This window comes from Diorhabda sublineata, chromosome 1, assembly GCF_026230105.1.
Source record: "Diorhabda sublineata isolate icDioSubl1.1 chromosome 1, icDioSubl1.1, whole genome shotgun sequence".
Classification (NCBI taxonomy): domain Eukaryota; kingdom Metazoa; phylum Arthropoda; class Insecta; order Coleoptera; family Chrysomelidae; genus Diorhabda; species Diorhabda sublineata.
The window spans coordinates 32393755-32414954 of record NC_079474.1 but is presented as its reverse complement, the minus strand read 5'-3'; the positions used below and the strand labels follow the sequence as shown (position 1 = coordinate 32414954).

The following is a 21200-nucleotide window of genomic DNA, read 5'->3' as shown; positions in this document are numbered from 1 at the left end:
TTATTAATCAAAAACAAACTTTCGTAATTCTGTTGACAGTGGCGTAGCAATGGTTCCTTTTATTAAAATATTGTTAAAAACGTGTAGGTGGATCGTTTTATTCCTACTGGAAGAAGCAAAATATTCGGTGGAAGGAAAAAAATAACAAAAGATTCTGTTGTCTTCAGTGGCGTCCCATAGTTAAAATAAGTTGTTTTATGGAAAAATTAGCTTTGGATATAAAAAAGACCGGTAACGAATAAAGATTTACTATCTTCAGATCTTATCGAGTTTACCGATACTTTAGAAAGCATTTTCTTCAACTTAACTTGGCTAACCAATTAGCAGTCTTTTTATATAACACGAAAAACGTAGAAAAGAAAAGTTAATTATTAAAAATAATTCTATTAGCTTTAGTACGTATTTAAAAATGCTAATACTGGTTCAAAGGTCGAAGGTAAAGTCTTTCACAAATCGTGAGCTTAAAACCCATTGCTAACATGTTGTATTGGTAGTCTACCTCGCAGGAAAATAATAAAATGTTATACAGAGAGTTTGAAAAAAATCATAAACAAAGATTTATAACCTCTGTAAACGTAAGTCTGATTAACAAACACTGTAGATTTATTTTGGTCCCTAAAATATTTAATTTGTCTCAAATATTCATTTCTTAAAAGCATTATTTTACTATTTTTATCATAACGACAAAATCTGAAGTTTCTTTGTGTTTTTGTTCTAATTTTTTAACTTGACAGTTTTTTGATTTATGAGAAATTCGATTCATTTGCCAAATATCTTTAATTTTATAATGGGTAGAGAAGTAAAGGGTGTCTTTTGGATTCATTTTTTACTGTGTCTCGTCTGAAATTATTTTTTCAATTCAGAAGTTGGTGGGAGGTGAACAAATCGAGGTCTAATTCGTTAATTTTAACCATGGGAATCATATTTACGTTGTCTTAATGAAAAAGTACTTCTTAAAATGCGGTCTCTTTTTGCCCACAAAAAATGCGGTCACATCAAATTTTCGGCCGAAAAAACCTACTTTACCTATTCGCCAGATTTAGCCCCTTCGGATTCTTTTTCCTTTTGGAATTGAAAATGCATTGAGGAAATGAAAATATTAAACACATTTTTGAAAAAACTGTCATAGTCGGAATTTTTGACGTTAGCTGTGAATTTTATACGTTTACTGTTGGATTGTCATTAGTATTTTATAATACAAATACTTTTTAACTTCTTGAAATTACTCAGAAAGTAAGAAAACATCTTGAAATGTCATCGAATTACTTTTGAATAGCTTTCAGTTTAGAAATAAACGAAGCTATTGAATATATTATAATCTCTGAACGCAAAATTGTATTTCTGCGAAGTGACATAATCGTAACGAATACCACTCGAGCACTCGAAAACAATCGATTATTTCACTCATAATTCGAAGTAATCCTTAAGCTACGATCTCGCTAATTTTCGATCGAGTTTCTGTTATGACGATATTAGAACATTATATAGGTATAAAAGGGTGCGTTAATCAAATTATAGATTGTCATACTTTTAATAAAAAAAATATTATTCTATGAGTAAAAAGTGTATATAATTTACAAATATGAATATGTAGATTTATTTATTACAACACACGCGCTTTATAATAAAAATAATAAACAGAATAATTTGATAATAAAAACATCGAGTTAGCATTTATTTTGTTTTTGCTACAAGTGCAAAGTAAGCTAATACCCTGAAGACGATAATTTCCGCTAACAGTACTACGATGTTCATATAAAAATTTTCCTAAAATAAAATTTAAATAATTAGGTGCAGTTTAATTAATTTTAATAAAGGTTGTTTGTGTTTTTTTTAATTGTCTTTTATTTGCCATATTACCCAATAGGACATCTCGTTTTGCCCTAATCATTAAACAAGAAAAACAAATAAAAAATACAGTTCTTTAATTTCTCTAGAATTTTGAGGTTAATTGGAAAACTTTTATTCGCCACATTTTTCAATAAGATTTCGTTCTGCCATAATTCATGGTTGAATAACAAAAATGAAGGAAAAATACAGTTTTTATCCAATTTCCCTAAAATTTCGAGATTAATTGCAAAACTAATTTATGTCGATTGTAGATAATCTAGTTCTAAACAACTTTCATTTGCCACATTTCTCAAGAAGGAGACTCTTTTTGCCGCAATTCGTGCTTGAATAACAAAAATCAAGAAAAAATACAGTTTTTCTCAAATTTCTCTAAAATTTTGAGGTTACTTGGGACACTTATTGATGTCGAATGTGAATATTCTACTTCTGAACAATTTCCATCTGTTACATTTCTCAAGAAGGAGACTCTTTTTGCCGTAATTCGTGCTTGAATAACAAAAAACAAGAAAAAATACAGTTTTTCTCAAATTTCTCTAAAATTTCGAGATTAATTGCAAAACTAATTTATGTCGATTGTAGATAATCTAGTTCTAAACAACTTTCATTTGCCACATTTCTCAAGAAGGAGACTCTTTTTGCCGCAATTCGTGCTTGAATAACAAAAAACAAGAAAAAATACAGTTTTTCTCAAATTTCTCTAAAATTTCGAGATTAATTGCAAAACTAATTTATGTCGATTGTAGATAATCTAGTTCTGAATAATTTCCATCTACCACATTTCTCAAGAAGGAGACTCTTTTTGCCGTAATTCGTGCATGAATAACAAAAATCAAGAAAAAATACAGTTTTTCTCAAATTTCTCTAAAATTTTGAGGTTACTTGGGAAACTAATTGATGTCGAATGTAAATATTCTAGTTCTGAACAACTTTTATTCGCCACATTTTTCAATAAGATTTCGTTTTGCCGTAATTCGTGTTTGAATAACAAAAATCAAGAAAAAATACAGTTTTTCTCAAATTTCGCGATTAATCGAGAAACTAATTGATGTCGAATGTAAATATTTTATTCTGAACAATTTCCATCTGCCACATTTCTCAATAAGGAGACTCTTTTTGCCGCAATTCGTGCTTGAATAACAAAAATCAAGAAAAAAATACAAAAACCAGTTATTCATTTTATTAGTAACTATTAAGAAAAAGTATTCGGAAATTAATGAAAATATTTACAAATTCTATTCTTATTTGAATGAACAATCAAAATAACAAAGGATTCTGCCGTCTTCAGTAGTGTAAGTAGTAACATAAATCATTGTCAAATTTCGATATAACTTGACGTATATTTTCAATCACTTCCGCACTTTAAGTAAGTAAACGATTATTTTTGCGAAATTTTGCTTTCAATGTACCCGAAACAATTTCTATGGGATGAAACGCAGCTAATTTCCCCACTAGAGATGCAGCTTCAACTTTCATGACATCTTCATAAGCATCAACTAATGGTGAATTGAAGTAAATGAAGAAAAGTCCGTTACTTTTACTTTCACACAGACAAATGGCAAATGTCCAACTGTCACATTTAACTATAATTTCTTATAAAAACAAGAGCACGTCAAATACTGAGGGATACATCTGGATCGCAGAACACACATAGTTATTCACGTAAACTAGTTATTTAAATAATTAAATAATTAAACAATATAATAAAGTACTTTTACCTCCCTAAAACTATACGCTTGTAGCACTTCCTGTCCATTTCTAGCACAAAACGTGCTGTTATTAGAACATTGAATATTTGTAACATCTTTCCATTGATTCACCATCAAAGCTTCATTACCATGTCTAAACCATGATGTGTACGACAACCATCCGAAATATTTCGGTATAGACCTAAAATTTTTGGAATAAAATAGGAACAATCTTCACGTTTCAATAGATTTTCGGTCATATATCTTAACAAGTTTATAGTAAAGCTTTGGAATGGAAATTAATAACAAAAGTGTCCTCCAAAAAAGCCTGGGAATAATTTGTATGTGTGGAAACAGGAAAGGTATACAAACACTTCAATATTTCGAGACACTCTGTATGTAGTACATAAATCGAGGTAGTGAAAGGATATAAATAAACGGAAAGTTTCATATATCAGGGCCAAATATTTCCTCATATGAATTATTTCCTCGTCCATACCACAAATAACCTAAATGAATATCCTTAAAGTCCAAAAGGTGCTTTAATGCTGATGAGTCATAATTCACTTACTTCAAATTCATAAAATAACCTCCGAACAGCAAAAAAGGAATAAGTAGAATACCCCCCAAGGACAAAGCCATCGATTGGGTGCTCGCCATACACGAAATGAAATATCCTAAAATATTTAAAAATAAATAGAAAGTCCTTCAAATATACATAGTTATGCAAAGAATACGACACTTTTAAGATGTCTGCCCAGCACGAGTTTATACTAGATATTTCCCAGTATGACAACTGAATATTCAATTTATTATGATTATTTTAAAAACATCCGGTTCCCATGAATGACCCGTTATTTTATGGTTTTTATTTCTTCTATTGTTTCTTTGTTTATTTTTATTATGGTGTCTTTGTAGTTGCGCTTGAAATTCATTCCATTTGTCGCAATAATTGTTGATTTCGGCTTTGTGTGTTTCCAGTTTTTCCATTATTATTTTTCGTTGGTATATTCGTTTTTTTTTTTCGTTAATCGGTATGTCATTTACGAATATATTGAAAAGTGTGAGAAAAAGTACATTTTCCTGCGGTAGACCATCGGGTATTTAAATGTTAAGTCGTACGATCTTCCCGTTAAATATCCGTTTGTTGATTCTATTAAATTATTTGGTATTTGTGCTGTTTTCATATGTATATTAGTGTTTCCTTCCACACTGTATCGTAAGCTTTTAAATATGTTTTAAAAATGTTATTTATATAAAATCTGTTTTACTCAACTGCGGTTTACGTAAACTTACCATAACCTAAAGCTACGTTAGCAACCAATATCATTATTCCACATGTGGTGGCGTAATTAATGAAATGCGGATTTAGTCCAACGAGGAAATAGCATACGGACGTGAATACCAGAGGAATTATAACAAAAAATGGCAGCTCAGCCAATGTTTTACTCAAAAAATATATATCGGTGCGGTATATTTGTTTACGATGTTCTCGAAGAAATATTGGTAATTCCATGGTGAAGGTCTTGAAAAAGAACATAAAAATTAAGTTTAAACAATATTAGTCAACTAATTGAGCCAATCACTGAGATAGGCAAATCGATACAGAGTAAAAATATGAATATTTTGATATTTCGATCTTCATTCTACCAACTGGGTGTCCTCTTAACTAAATTAAATAGAAGGTTCTTAAGCATATTGAAAATCGACGTTTCGGTGACAAACATACAAATAAAAATATCAGTAACAGACGTCAGAAATAAATTTTACAGATACTAAGAATCGAAACAACACGAACATTTTCAATATTCTACCTGGAACCCAAAGCCCTTCATATCTAAGTAGTACCTGAAATTCACACTTTTCAAAAACTTAAACATAAACATACATAGATTGTACTCAACTTAGAAATCAGCACTCGTAGATCAAACTTATATTAAATTACCAGTTTTTTAGAATTTTAGATTCTCTACTATAAGCAACTGGTAAAAAATCACACTGTATACGAGGATGCAAAGATATCTAGTTAGCCTAGACCAAAAAAGATGTCCAAAGAAATTGGGAAAATCGAAAAATTGGAGTATCGAGCCATCATCAAGTACTTGTATTTAAAAGGGTTGAGAGATAAGCAGATTTACGAAGATATGCTTAATACCCTTGGTGATCAATGTCCTTCGTATGCGATCATGAAAAATTGGACTGCAAGCTTCAAAAGAGGTAAATTTTCCATTGAAGATGATGACCGATAGGGAAGGCCAGTTTCTGTGTCAGTCCCCGAAAATATCGATGCAGTTCACGACATGATTTTATCAGACCGTCGAATTGGGCTAAAACGGATATCTGAAGCACTGAATATTTCATACTAACGCGTTCATCATATAGTTCACGTCAATTTGGACCTGAGAAAAATTGCTGCAAATGGATCCCCAAATGTTTGAATGCTGACCAAAAGCGTGCAAGGGTAGAAGCATCGCTTTCGATCTGTCCTCGAATTGAAAACGATGTAGACTTCTTAAACCGAATTGTTACCATGAATGAGACTTGGGTACATTTCGATGATCCAGAAACAAAGCAACAATCGATAGAATGGCGACACTCTGGTTCTCCAAGACCTGAGAAGTTTCGTGTCCAAAAATCTGCTGGAAAAGTTCTTGCTTCAGTTTTTTGGGATTGCCATGGAAGATTACTATTCGACATTACTGACCACTCTACGGGAACAAATGAAAGAGAAAAGACGCGGAAAGCTATCCAAAGATGTTTTGTTTTTGCAGGATAATGCCCCTACATACAAATCTCATGTTGCCATGCAAAAAATTCGTGATTTAGCGTTTGAATTATTAGAACACTCCCCTTATTCACAAGATTTGGCTCCGTCCGAACTATCATCTCTTTCCTCACCTGAAATAAAGTTTGAAAGGTCGTAAATTTCTTTCCAACGAGAAGGTAATAAAAGCTGTGGAGGTCTGGTTTGCAGATCAAGAAGAAACATTTTTTTGGAAAGGTCTAGAGACGTTGCAGGTTCGCTGTAATGAATGTATCCAATTAAGAGGAGAATATGTTGAGTAATAAAATATTTTGTTTGGTTCGATAGTAGGCTAAGAATTTTTCAATATATCCTCGTACACTATGACGTGTAATATTAGTTTAAAATAAATTTATTAGTACTTACATGAATAACAGCGAAGACATTTTGAAACGTCATACTGGTTAAAAATAAAAATAAGACACCATTAAGATTCATTACGCCTTCTTGGTTCATTTTTTGATTGAAATAAAGCACTGCTATCAGTAAAGATGTTATCTACAATAAAAAAACGAACCATAAGGGCTTTCCGGATTACTTTCATTGGAATTTTTAATCTATAATCGAGAAAAGAGAAATAATACGGAGAGAAGTAAAAAAACAAAACAGTAGGATTCTAATGGTGGGTCCACACGATACAGACTTTTGTTCGTACAGACATCTGTACAGACTATGAAGTCGGAGTAAAAAATTTTACCTAAACATTTGGATAGAATATCTGTACTGACTTTTCTTTAATTTTCGTTCGAAAATACAATTTAAATTTATTAGCTAGCAGACTTACATGCATACCCATGCATACCCCGACTTTTGGACCGCACTGATATTTGTCTGTACTGTCTAGTTCGCACAGACAAAATTCTATAGAATTTTATGGAAGTCTGTATCGTGTGGACTTACCATAATTTTAGTTCCTGTTGTCTAAGGTATCCGCCATCTTTACGTCTTTAAACAAAATACGTGTTTCTTGGATACCGTACATCTTTGAAATTTCCATATCTTAAAACACCGATGCTTACGTCTACTGATCCTCAAGCGCAGCTCCAGGTACTCAGTCGAAAGAATCGAGATGTGTGAAAACGAAATAGTAGAAACTAGCAAATTAAAAAAATCTGTTTTTCCTACAGCACTTAATAAAAAGAAAAATTTGTATTCAGTACATGAATGTACTTGAAGTTGGGACACAATAGTATGTGGAATCGATTACATATTTTCTTTATAGATAAAAATTTCGTGTTACGAGGTATGTTCACGATAAACTCCGAAAATAACATAAAAATAACTGTCTATTAATTCTCATACATTCTCGAAAATATGTAAGTATGTCTTGATTACTTTTTATTTTCTTTTATTTTGATTTTATATTTTAAAAATTGTTAATTTATTCAGTCGTATGATTTAAGATAAAATGAATAAACGATGAATGAAGATGAACGAAAAGATTACAGACAGAAAGAAAACTGAAAAGAAATAACCAAGGAAGACAAGCAATAAGACAACTAAATAGTATATTGTGGGACAAACAAATATCCAAGGAAAACAAAACATAGAATATACAATAGCATAATAAAAAGTATAACAACATATAGTAGCGAAGTCTGGCCTCTAAAAGAAAAAACAGTCAAAATGCTTGAAGCCATAGAAATGGATTATTGGAGACGCGCGGCAGGAATATCAAGACTGGAAAAAATAAGAAACGACAAAATCAGGGAGATCATGAAGGTGCAACACACGATTACGGAAGACATTAGGGTGAATCAGTTAAGATGGTACGGACATGTCCAAAGAATGCCTGAAGACCGCATACCCAAACAAATTTTAAATTGGGCACCACAAGGAAGAAGAAAGAGAGGAAGACCAAGATTAAGTTGGAGAGAAGGTATCGAGAAGGATATTCGAGAGAGAGGATTGGAAGAAGATCTTTGGGAAGATCGAGAAAAATGGAAACTGGGAATCGGAAGACGGCGAAGAACGTTTTAACCCGATTAATATATATATATATATATATATATATATATATATATATATATATATATATATATATATATATATATATATATATATATATATATATATAAGAAAACTGAAAAATGACATAGGAAAGATACAGATAAGACAAAACGACGAGAACGCGGAATAGAGGGCGGGAGAGACGACACTGAATTGGAGAAAGAGACAAGCAGAAAGTAGAGAGTGAGAAGAGTGAGGCAATACAGAGAAGACAGACAAAGAGGACTCAGAGATAAAGAGAGGCAACACAGAAAGAGACAAAGACAGGCGGAATCTAGACAGTGGGCAGAGTGAGATAAGACACAGTAAGAAGCGGTATTAGCTAATCTGAAAATCATCTAGGACATATATCAAAATAAAATAGTGAGGCATATCATGGCTTCAGTCAGAGCGAAATTTCAAAAATTTGTGTAAATAATTTATACTGTCACTTACCACAGTCTGAAATAATCTAACTTTAATAAGTGCGGGATCTTTAAGAATACTAATCAAAGATCTCCATATCAATCCACAAAATTGCACACAACACGAAGCCTTGTGATAGTAGGAAATCATATTTTTCGTATTTATATTCTTCTAAAACAGAATTATCAAAGAAATGATTTCAAATAAAAATTTGTAGTCCGACCAACAAAAAAATTTATTTGTATTAGATATTGTAACGTTTCTCGTGTAAAAGGTCCGTGGATACAAGTTAATTTCAAACTTAAAATTCATTCCAAACACATTAGAAAACGAAAATTGCACTTATTCCGCCCGAATTACTTTTATAGCTCACCGTATATCTTCAATATTCAATTAACTGTGAGTTTCTCCACTATATATGATCTCGTAATCACTCTAGAACATTGTAGAAACTTTATAAAGTGTCTAGTAATAAATAACTTCCGTTATTCCAGATATATCTAGGCCATAGCAAATGGCTACCCAATAATAGATGAAGTCACCCGCCATATTTTATAGTTTCAATTACATTAAACTATGACCAGTTCTTTTAAATGGCGTGCAGCTGTGTATCCGTTAGTTTATAATTTCCAAAATTACATAATTACACACAAATATTTGGGTGTTTAATTTATTAAAAACAAAAATTAAAAGAAGAAAATGTTTTGCTAGAAAATCAGTTAAAAAAGTAATAAATAAAATTCGTAATGAACGGTTCATGTATGAAGTGAAAAATATTATTTCTAAGCCGAGCAGTCCCGTGGAAATATATAAATATAATAATTCGGATTCAATAATTTTAATAATCTTTTTTATGTTTGCTATAACATTCATGAAACAAAGATTAGTTGGCGATTTCTATATCGTTTTGCCTTTTCAGAAGTCGAATTAAGATTATATCTCCTATTTTCCCATTCCGTTTGTCTGTGGTACTTTCTTTTCCATATTTCTTTCATTATACCTGGTAAATCGATTGTCTACTTGTTCTTCTTGTTTGCTTTTCCCTTGGTCGACCATTTCCACTAATTTCCTGGGTATTTTTTGTCATTTCATTTCTATTATACGTACATCAATCAATGCCTATTTTATATTTCTTATTTTTTTTTCTAGATTTGCATTTTATTAGCTTCAATTCAATGGTTGTTTTCTCAAATTGAAAATCTTTTCGGGCAGCGTCTTTCACAAACGGAACTCGTTTGATGTTTATTTGTATTCAAGTTTTTTAGTAGCAGGCGTTTTATTTGCAGTATTTCTTCTATTCTTGTTTGTTTTTCCCTTAGTCTACCATTTCCACTAATTTCCTGGCTATTTTTGTCATTTCATTTCTATTATACGTACACCAATCAAGTACAATTTTGTATTTCCAATTTTATTTCTGGGTTTGCATTTTAATAGCTTCAATTCGATGGTTCGTTCTCAAATTAAAATCTATCTTTTCGGGCAGCGTCTTTCACAAACGGAACTCGTAACTTAAATACAAATAAACATCAAAGTTGTTTAGTAGCAGGCGTTTTATTTACTGTATTTCTTCCAATTTTGATGTATATATATTAGCACTTACTCTGTAGTTAACAACTCTGTCTAATTCCAAACCCTCATCTGATGTTCTAAATTTTCGGAATAAGTACGAAATAAGTTCATAACATCTCTCTTCATGTTCTGGATTTATTGACGTCATTCTTATGTAATAATCAGCTGGGTTAAAGAGATGCGGACAAACTATTCCATTACTGAAACAAATTATTCATTAAAACACAGTTTCATAACCCGGCACTCCCTCAAAAATCGTAAAAAAAAAATATTTAAAGCCATATATACCATTACCAAATAATGGTTATATTCAAATTTTGTCTTCCTACCTAAGAAGACCCAGATAAGTCATACCTTTAAAATATTCCTAAAAAACACCGAAAAATTTATCAAAAATGAGGATATGAGCGACTCACAATTTGTGCTTAGACAAAAATTAGGTAAACGAGAAGCAATAATCCACTCGCAAGGATTAGTCCAGGATTGCCATGACCAAAGAAAAGATATCTGTCCAAGCTTTGTAGATTACGAGAAGGCTTTCGATAGTATCCAACACCTCAATAAACTCGACATAGATCACAAGGACAATCGATGTATGCTATCTTAAAAGAATTATACCAAGGGTAACTCAATTCACTGTGTTATCCAAAGACAGCATCTAGTAGAGAAAAATTTGGGTGGTAGATTGCCCCATTCGCTTCAATTTGTGATTCATGCAGTTAACAAAAACTTGAAGTACACAGTTGGTCAAATGAGGCATGTTTATCAAGATTTTATTTACTTTTTGAGTCAATTTTTGAATTCCTGGCAAGTAAAGATCCTGATTTAAAAGAAAACCTTATCAATTTTAAAGCAGACAAATTTAATGATCTCAACTTACAATTACAAGTGTGGCAGCGTCAATTTAATAAAAGCAAACAGTGTAATTTCAGCTTTTCTTGGTAAATTGAAATTTATGAAGGAAAAAAATTGCTGTGCTGTCCCCACACCTGTTTAATTCATATTTCAGTTATTTGAGATAGGAGATTAGGTTAATGGAATGTGGATTCAGATATCAGATATGATGATGACACGGTCTTAATCGCTGATAACTTATCGGATTTATAACAATTGATCCACATAGTAGGAGAGTAGGAAAGCAAAGCAAAACATTTAATAAAATAGAGGCTTTCGAAATGTGGATATATCTTCTTTGGACAAATGATGATATACTAAAACGTATCAAAAAACAACGAGAACTCTTTGAAATTAATAAAAAGAGGAAAAATACATACTTTGGGCACGATTCGAAAGATGTAATATCAAGAAGAAAGCATTTGACCTGCACGTTGAAAATTAACAAAGTTATTTACTTACGTCTTGAAGAACGTATCAGCTGCTTCTCTTCCTCCAAGATATATCAGACGTCCTTCAACTAAATATAAAACTTTATCGAATATGTTATACATATCAGAATTAGGTTGGTGGACGGAGCACAATATAGTTCTTCCACTGTTTTTCATCGATTGTAAAACCCGTACGATTTGCAATGCCATTGATGTATCCAATCCACTCGTAGGCTCGTCACAAAACATTATTAGGGGATTACTTAAAATTTCTGTGGCGAACGAAACTCGTCTTCTTTCGCCACTGGATAAAACTGCTCCATAAATAGAGCCTAATCTAAAATTTTCTTTGTCTTTCAAATATAACTGAAACATGGAAACGAAATATTTTACAATAACCCAGAATTCCTTAAGTTGATTTTAATGTTTATTTGTAATATTTCGAATGGTGTTGTGGGTTGAGGATTCAAAATATAATTAATGTTTCTAGGCTTCATTTGATCTTCATCAAGGCTAAAAATATAATTTAAAACATGTAATAAAAAATTGTGTGTGTCAGCTCCGACGCACGACTGGAGTTTACTCCTTAAGTTCGATAGTCTAACCAGACGCAAAAAGAGTTTATTTAACTTAAAAAAGATTGGTTGATTGCCAGAATATTTTGGGCTTTCTTCATTAATTTTTTTTTAATCTGTAAGCTTGCTGTCTCTCGGCTGGAGTTTTTGGAGGTTTAGATTTTTTCCTAGTCAAAAAATATTAAAAAAAATTAGAAAATTTATAAATGCATAATTATAACAATTTTAACCGACTTTAAGAAAATTGATAAAAAAAGGTTTTTATAAACATTTTTTTTAAATTATAATTAATTTTTTATTTAAAATATAATATTATCTTAATAATTAACAAAAATGGTTATAAAAAGATAATTATGTCACTAAATCCTTTACATACAATAATAAATAGTACATGAAAATTATTTAAATAAGCTAAAAAATAACTTTTCGAAAGAAAATTATATAAAAACATTATTATAATGAAAAAATATTGTCGATTTTTCTGATAATATTATCGAATTATTGACTACAGTTGTTAATATTTAAAAATTATTTATAAAATAAATCATAATAACGTGGAAGAATTTATAGACATCGACAAAAAAATTAATTTTTGGTTAGGTTAGAAATTTTCTATTTTATGTGGATGCGCTAGATAATTCATATTGGGTTGATTATCTAATTTTATGTGTTCATTTCAAATATATATTTATATGAACTACATCGATAATTATTAAAATATTTAATAAATACAAATTGCACATGCTCATACATATAATACATGAATTATAACGTACCTTGCAACCACGTGTTTGTTAGATGTGCCGGCAATATCAACTACACCTCTTTCTGCCATAGTTATTTGAAAATACTTTCAATTCACTTTAGCGGAACACAATGATAAAAATTAAAACTTCACAATGACAGCAATATAAGTATGTTGACACTGACAAATTAGAAAGTTGCGCATAATAGGGTGCGCACCAAAAACGTAACGAGGTCATTCATCGATAGATTTTACTCCTCACATTTTTCTCATACCGGGCCCCTTATATATGCAAATCGATTCTTAAAGAGTAAACTCCAAAAATCCTTTTTTTTTACTACTGGTTTTCAAACTAATAAAATTTATTGAGACTTTTGTTGGGTTAGAAAATTTGTTCATTATTAACCAATGTAAACTTACTTCCATTAAAACTTTATCAACACGTCGTTTTCTATTGGCTAAAGTGACACTTTGATCCATTCTAAGATAAGCCTGAAAATTTAAACACGTTTTAATGAATTAAATTGCTGTTTCGGATGTACTCTTCGGATATGACAAAGCGTAGTGATAAGACAATAAACGATATTTCCACTGTTGAAAGAAAATATTTTTAGGTTATCATTAATACTCATGGAACATTAAATTTTGATTATTTAAAAAACATGGCAACGCCGCAATCATCGAGTGTTAGAAATGGTGCGATCTGATAATAAGGAGGAATCAGTTCGACGTAAACACAAAGATCAAGATGACTTTGGATTCTACTGTTAATTGTTAATATCATCAAGACTAAATAGTGAAATTCACTTTGTGTGTGGATTTAACAAGCTTGAAACCAGTAATCTTTTGGAACTCTTATGAAAAAATTGATGAATTGGTGCATTCTTCCCGCTCAATTGCTGGTGATTGTTTCTTCCGATAAGTGTGAAAATTGCGAACAGAAATTCATCAAAGAATAAGTCAAGCGTTGTTCGGGAACGGTTTCGAAAAGATGGCCGAACTGATGTTCATCATGGAGGTATCAAGGACGCAATTCTGTCTCTACAGATGACATTGTTCAGAGAGTTGACCGAGCGGTTAGGGAAACTCGCAATTTTCAACATATGCACTGTAGTCTATCTTTATTGAATAGTTGAGCTAGAGAAAATTTTCCGCTTGCTAGCTCCTAACATTGTTGACCGACGACCAAAATTCTCGTCGAATGGGTTTCAGCTTTGGAATTTCTTGACCGTTATAATAATAATGAAGAATGAAATCCATTGGGACAGGTTGTTGCTTGGATGTATGCAGCCTGGAACAACAGATTCATATTGTGAAACTTTGTGACGCTTACGAAGAGCTATTCAGAATAAACGAAAAGGCTTCTGGAAGTGTTCTGATCCACGAAAATACTCGTCTCCACAGCGCTCCTGTAACCCAATAACTTCTTCGGAAATTTTAATAGAACATTTTCTATACACCCACTATATAGTCAAGACCTTACATCGAGTTAGGGACACAGGGTCATTCGAATTTACGTTCAAATATAGTTAATAATATCACTCAATTCTAAATGAAAGTCAACAAATTTAATTTGAAGAGGATCGATATGCATTTCATGCAAAATTTATAGGTTTGCAATTCTAAGAAAAAATCTAATTACTTTTGATTTAACAACCAATCAAATGTCAGTCAGATCACTTGACTAATCTAACTTTGTTGTAAAACAAACTTTTTCCATTTCTACTATGTAATTTTCTTATTGTTTGTTCCTGCAAATTACTTAGTAATTTTTTTCTTAACGTCCAAGGGTTTTTGAAGTACCCTGCTTAAAGTTAGTATCAAAAAACTAAAGCGTTAGTTTTGGTTAGTAGTATGCAGTATTATGAAATTGCAAGATGTAGCTTGTTTTGCTGCATGCTTAGTTTCTTAACGCAACGAAATCAGTTATTATCGTACATAACACAATGCGGAGATTTAACGACAGGTCCTCGACCGACCCCTCTCGTTCCTAATCTTTGTTATCCTCTCTCCTCGAGAGAACATTGATACAATCTTTCTAGTCCAATCTACTGTTGCTTAATCAATAGTTAGCAAATGACATAGTTGTTGGTGGAGCACCTCAAATCCCGTGGTTGCCTTCCCAAAAGTTGACCAGATTTACACCATCAGATTTCACGAGCTGTAGGTTCTGTAGAGTCGATTTAGAATCCCTAAATCAAGTCTTAAAAACTCTGCATTATATACAGGGTGTTTCAAATTAAGTGCGCACTATTGCTAACTTTTTTAATATTCTAGATACGAAGTCGTTTAAATTAGCAAAGTAGTAGTATTTTTTACGCTGATTAAGAAAACAATTGCTTATACCGTTTTCGAGTAAATCGGAAAAACTGTATATTTTCGGCTCAAATTTTTCCAAATTATTCACAAACATAAAAACTTTTACACAGCATTAGTCTAAATCTAAAAATAACCAACTTATTAACGTATATTCATCTCTCTAACATGTGGATATTTATTTTTTTAACAAGTTAGCTAAGATAAAACTCAAGTATAATCTAAATCTTTTATTACAGTATAAAAAACAGATACAATAAATTTTCGAGTATACTTTAGTTCACGTTGCGTAGCTTTTAAAACTGTTCTGCCGTCGATGAATGCTATAATGTGTCTGATACTGTCTTCAAATTCGCCCAGATTTGTATATCTTCTTTTATAGACCACGTTCTTGACATAACCCCAAAAGTAAAAGACCAGGGGAGTTATGTCAGGGGGCCAACGTGTAGCACCATTTGTAGCAATCCACTTATCTTGGAAAAGTCTTTCCAACAACATTCTGACTTCGCGTACCTGATGGGGAGGAGCTCCACCTTGTTGAAAATAAATTTGGTTACGTGCTTCTAAATCAAGATCATCCAAATATTCTCTCAGTACCTCTGATAGCATATATTAAACCACACCATACATTAATACTGAATTGTTTTTGCGGATTTATTGGATGAGTAATAAATGAATTTTCTCGACACCAATAGTGCATGTTTTTACGATAAAACATACCCCTATTTGAAAAATTCGGTCTATAAAATGGATTTTAAAAAATTGCACTTCTGCCTACACACATTTACAAACCATTGAGAAAAAATCGATGTTGTATTGGAGCTTTTATATTCTGCAAATAATTTGGAAAAGTTTGAGCCAAAAATATACAAAGTCTTCAATTAAAAAATTTAACGATTTAAGATTTTATTATCTGACTAGAATAAGATTGTCATATTAAAAGTATGATCAATAATATGATATAATTCAATAAATAATGGAACTCACATGGAAAAGTAAATGTTCCCTTACGGTCAACGTTGGTATGAAAATATCATGTTGATGGACGTGCCCTGACACATTTCGTAAACGATCAAAGCATACATCTTCACCATTAATACGAACTTCACCCATTCTTTTTAGATGTTTCACCGGCGTACCGGTGATAGCGTGTAGCAAAGTAGATTTTCCAGATCCGCTACCACCTAGAATCGCTAAAATTTCTCCCGGATAGGCAACGCCACTAACTATAAACCCAAAACATCATTATAACAAGTGATAAGAAAAGATTTCTTTCTTCTTACCACCGTGAAGAAGCACACCCGTCTTCCTAATTTTCGATGCCCAGAAACTCTTCCGGTGTTGAAAATATGCTATTACGTCTTTCCACGCGAGCGTTGCTCGGTCATTTTCGGGAATCACGTCTTCAACAAAATCAAAACTTGGTTCATCGTAATGTTGATGAAACGATTCTGCAAAGTGTTGTAATTCTTGACTTGATTGTACTTCTCGCTAAAAGATAGATAATACATAATCCAGTTTATATGGTAGAGAACGGGAAAATATTGAATGAAAGTGAAATACTATCCATAATCTTCCTTGATGACATGTCTTAGAAAATAGATTTCAAAAAGATTGCTTTTGACCTATTCAGATCTATTGTAGTCCGCTAAATCTAATCCTGTCAACCTAGAAACTGAAAGTAAATTCCAGTTTTGCTATGTTGTCCTTTTAAATCAGTTACCTTTTCCATCTTTTCCATAAGTTTCTTTCTCCTTCCTCTTGAGACGTCTGTAGTATTTAATCTGGACTAATACTGAGTCCCAATGACATAGAATATGCTGCGCATTTTCTCTCTTTGATGAACACTTCCACTTAATGATGGCCCGACGTCTTCGAAGCGTTCATACGTCTGGCAGCTTCTACCAGTTCACTAAGTCTTCGCCACCTATTGTAATTGTTAAATTGACAAGTGTCCCATATCGTTGGCCGCTTTTAGTGTCTAGCTTAAGTGGTTATTACAGATCTAGTCTTAACTTGGTAGATTTAGCAAAACTTTCATTGCAACTGTCGAAGGAGTTGGGCAAATTAGCTTTTATGCATGATGTAAACATGTAATCTAAATCAGCTGCAAGATTTTATATCTGTGACAACTGCAAGCTCTGTTAGCACCAGCATTAGTGATTTTTGGTTTCTTAGCGTTAATTGTTAGACAATGTCGACGTGTGATGTGTTATCTGAGTGTTTTATGGGGAGTATTATTCCGGACACTACCCCTTTGACAACAATCACTATATCGTCTGCGTATTCTTGGTACTGGAAATTCTCTGAACATGAAGTAGACCTAATGAAAGATGAACGATATAGGGACTTTTCTGAAACTATAACCTGGATTGAAGTAGATCACCTGATTTCGGATCCTAACCCAGAACGAAATTTTTAGATCCCAATTTCCCAACGTCGCGGTCAATTTTCGGTTGAAGAACTTTTGATTTTCATTACATTTTTGTACGTAAATTCTTTCATGATATTCATTCAATATAAATCCTGGATACAAAGCAATTGTTATTGAATAGTAATCAACGTTTAGCTCCATCACTCGGTTTTTGCATTAAAGTTTAATACGAATAAATCATTTTCATGCTGAAAAGTATGAAAACCGCAAATATCAGTAACTTTCAGAGTAGACAGCCATTTAAAGGTTCCAGCTCGATTCTGCGCATGCTTGAGAATGCGCAGTATATATAAAGTGTCTCGAACGAGAGAGAAGGTGAATTACCCGTACCCATGGTGTAAGAGAGACAAGATGTGTTCTCTTCGTAGACCAATTTTTGACCTGTTCTGCGCATTTCCAAAACCCCGCCATATTGCCATGCAATCATAATATTGTTGTTTTGAAAATAATAACCTAGACAAGTGTCGCGCAGAGCTATATACTTGCGGATTTTTATTGTAAATCTTACAGGCAGCGTAGAATTGTAATAATTGTAAAAATAGTCGATTTTACGTAGAAAAATAGATGTAGATCTTCAAAAAAATAACAAAAATCTGTCTGTATAATTTCATTTACTTCAATTATATCATTTTAAATTATTTAGTACAAACTCAAATTTGATATTTTCTTAATTCAAACATTGAATGACATGAAAAAAAAACAAACAACAATAAATGAATGTAATTGCGTCATCATAGCATCCAGCATTAAAATTCGCGCAGTCTTGTGATCGGCTGAATTTATAATATGGCGGCGTTTTGGAAGTTTTTTTCATTAGTCGTGCGCAAGGACACACCTTGTCTCTATTACAGCATGCCCGTACCAACTGTCTATATAGTAATTTGACAGACCATAGACAAATGAAACAAACCGTCAGCTGAACGCATTTATCCAGCGATCTACCAAAATAGAAACGATCATATACGATTACGACCTGATTAGGAAGACAGAATGATAATGCTTTCTCTATCCTCCGAGGTTCCAGATCAGTTCTGCGCATTCTCAAGCATGCGCAGCATGTATGAACAACAATGAACGTGATCCGAAATAGATTCAGATCATAATCGAGGTAGCCCGATCATATTTTCCTAAAAGTCCTATAGATTACAAATACTCGCTATTGACGTCTTTTCAATATTCGATCAGAAATGAATCTCCATGCCTATTAGAAGTATGCAGAAATGCAAAAACCATTCCTAAATATTCATTTCACGTCTCCAATCGTTTTATATCTTATATAATGATTCGTTTCAATATTACATTGGGAGTTTTTTATCGTAACAGAGCTCATTCATCAAAATGTATCTACTATTCACTGATCTAATATCATATGAATCTATTGCCAATCGTTCGAATTTAATAACTTATTCATAAAAAAATATACTCACATTTTTAGTATCACTGGAATAAAGTTTATATGGTTCGGAGACCAATAAAGGTATATTTTCGTTACTCATAGTATTAAACAAAACTTTCACACGCTCAAAATAATATTAATATAATAAACAAATATTTTATATTTCTTGTATCGTTTCTCAATAGTGTTTATTTACTAACGAATGAAGGGAAACTATCCGTGTGTGTTTTCTTTATTCATACGGTAGGTATGTAAATTGATCGACTTCGTATTAGTTTTACTAAAGCTATCGGGTGTCTCCCTCATTCTTTAAAGGCTTTTTATATGCACTTACAAGGTTTACAATTACGGAAAAGGAAAAGTATCGGTTGTATTTGGTTACAGGGTGATAGGAAATCAGTGACAATGATGATGTCAAGAATTTCATTTTTATTTTATGTATATTTCTATCACTACATGATTATCACGATATATACTTTTATTGATAGTAGAGGTTAAATCTAGTTACTTTTGGCTTAACAGATCAGCTGACTTTCGTAAAACTTCGCTCTGTTATTTTCATTGTTAAATTGGTATAAAATATTAGATGAAATTTGAGGTTAGGAATTTTGTTTACTTTTACTGTATACAGAGACGTGCATGCAATTTCTTGTAAGTTGTATTGCATTATGTCAAGCGGCCTTACAGGTTAGTTTAGTTGCAACTTGTAAGATGTAGTGTCCAATCTATGGTAAACGTGGACAAATTAGTCCTTTAATAGAAAATGAAAAATGTGAAATCTTTAATTCACAGAGGGATTAAAGAAGATTAATTGTTTATTAGATTAGACCAACTATTTATCTTTTATTTGTAAACTATAGATAAACTATAAATAAGACATTAAAGTATATATTATCTCATCCGTGCAGTTTCGCCATCTACTTCTATTTTCAAAAACTCATCATAGAGTTCCATATCAATATATTGGTTAGTTTTAACAAGACTTCATAGAGGGCGCGGTATATCACAATTGATATATTTTATAATTTACAATCAAAAACTTTAGTTTGGAAAAAATATTTCACTTAATAAGTTTAAAATTAAATAGAAACAGTCGTTGCATTTTTGCCATTTACTCTTATTTTTTAAACTATGTAATTATAGGAATCCATGTCAATATATTGTAAAGTTTCACTAAAGCTTCATAGAGGGCGTGGTATTTAACAACTAATGTATTTCAAAATTCACTTTTTATTTCATTTGATGAGTTTCCTTACCATTAAAATAGTACCGGGTGAACAAATAAATCGTGATAGTAGAAATGGTTTATTTTAAAATCATTTAAGTTTACTGTAGAGCGTTATAACTTTTTTTATGTCCTGTTATAGCAGAAATCATGAAAAATATTCTTAAAGTTACTTACTAGTTAAAATTTTCGAGTTGTATGAAACGAAAAATACATTATTTTGATAATTATTTAGTAGTAGATCAGTATGGTTACCGAGGATTAAAAATCTAGTTCCAAAAATACAAATTTTTTCAACTAATCAAACGTAATCTTTTATCAAAAAATAAATGTTAATTCTTTTATAAAAAACGAGCTGAAACTTTGAATTTATTTAAAAATGTATATCGCTAAATTATACTACTTTGTAGGTTAATTGCTGCCTATTCAAATATTCCCTAAAAAACTTTTTTCCCTCGTGTATAAGACTATAAGTAACGTTTGATATAATCCTAATGATTCTAAACGAAGTTGGTATTCAATGTACTACCCTAAATTGTATACATTATCCTAAACACGGTACATGCACAGCTCCATCGACCGGCCTTTGTCAAGGAACGTGCGGGCGAGACCAGCCCTGACCTCGACCCACTATGGCAGGTCAAACTTGTGCCGAAAACACCCTCTCTTTGTTAACTAACCTAATACGTCACTTTCAAAGGATAATAAATATAGTATACACCTTTTTGGGGGTTAGGAATCATTTTGATAATGTTAAGTATAATATAGATTATTTTCAAGGTTGTTAAAATAATAATTCGTTAAGTGACAAGTAACGAAATATATAATATATTCACGAAACTAAAATTATTTATTATTATT

The 21200-nt window shown here is 31.8% G+C and overlaps 1 protein-coding gene across 4 annotated transcripts; it reads right to left on the bottom strand.

Annotated features, from left to right (window-relative positions):
- Nucleotides 1–1515: 1515 nt before the first annotated feature.
- On the bottom strand, nucleotides 1516–19396 carry LOC130442116 (protein white). Of its 4 annotated transcripts, none has more exons than XM_056776160.1 (12): nucleotides 19146–19396; nucleotides 16568–16775; nucleotides 16272–16510; nucleotides 13389–13460; nucleotides 11680–12014; nucleotides 10355–10523; nucleotides 8785–8925; nucleotides 6706–6837; nucleotides 4833–5061; nucleotides 4108–4213; nucleotides 3567–3738; nucleotides 1516–1767 (listed from the first exon to the last, which is right to left on the bottom strand). In XM_056776160.1, exons 1-12 carry the CDS (start codon nucleotides 19212–19214, stop codon nucleotides 1675–1677), a joined length of 1965 nt encoding a protein of 654 aa, XP_056632138.1. In that variant the 5' UTR covers nucleotides 19215–19396; the 3' UTR covers nucleotides 1516–1674. The 4 variants fall into 4 exon arrangements, with proteins under 4 accessions (XP_056632138.1, XP_056632158.1, XP_056632147.1 ...); XM_056776180.1 differs by having other exon boundaries at nucleotides 8785–8922; XM_056776169.1 differs by having other exon boundaries at nucleotides 16571–16775; nucleotides 19146–19285.
- Between the last annotated feature and the right edge of the window lie 1804 nt (nucleotides 19397–21200).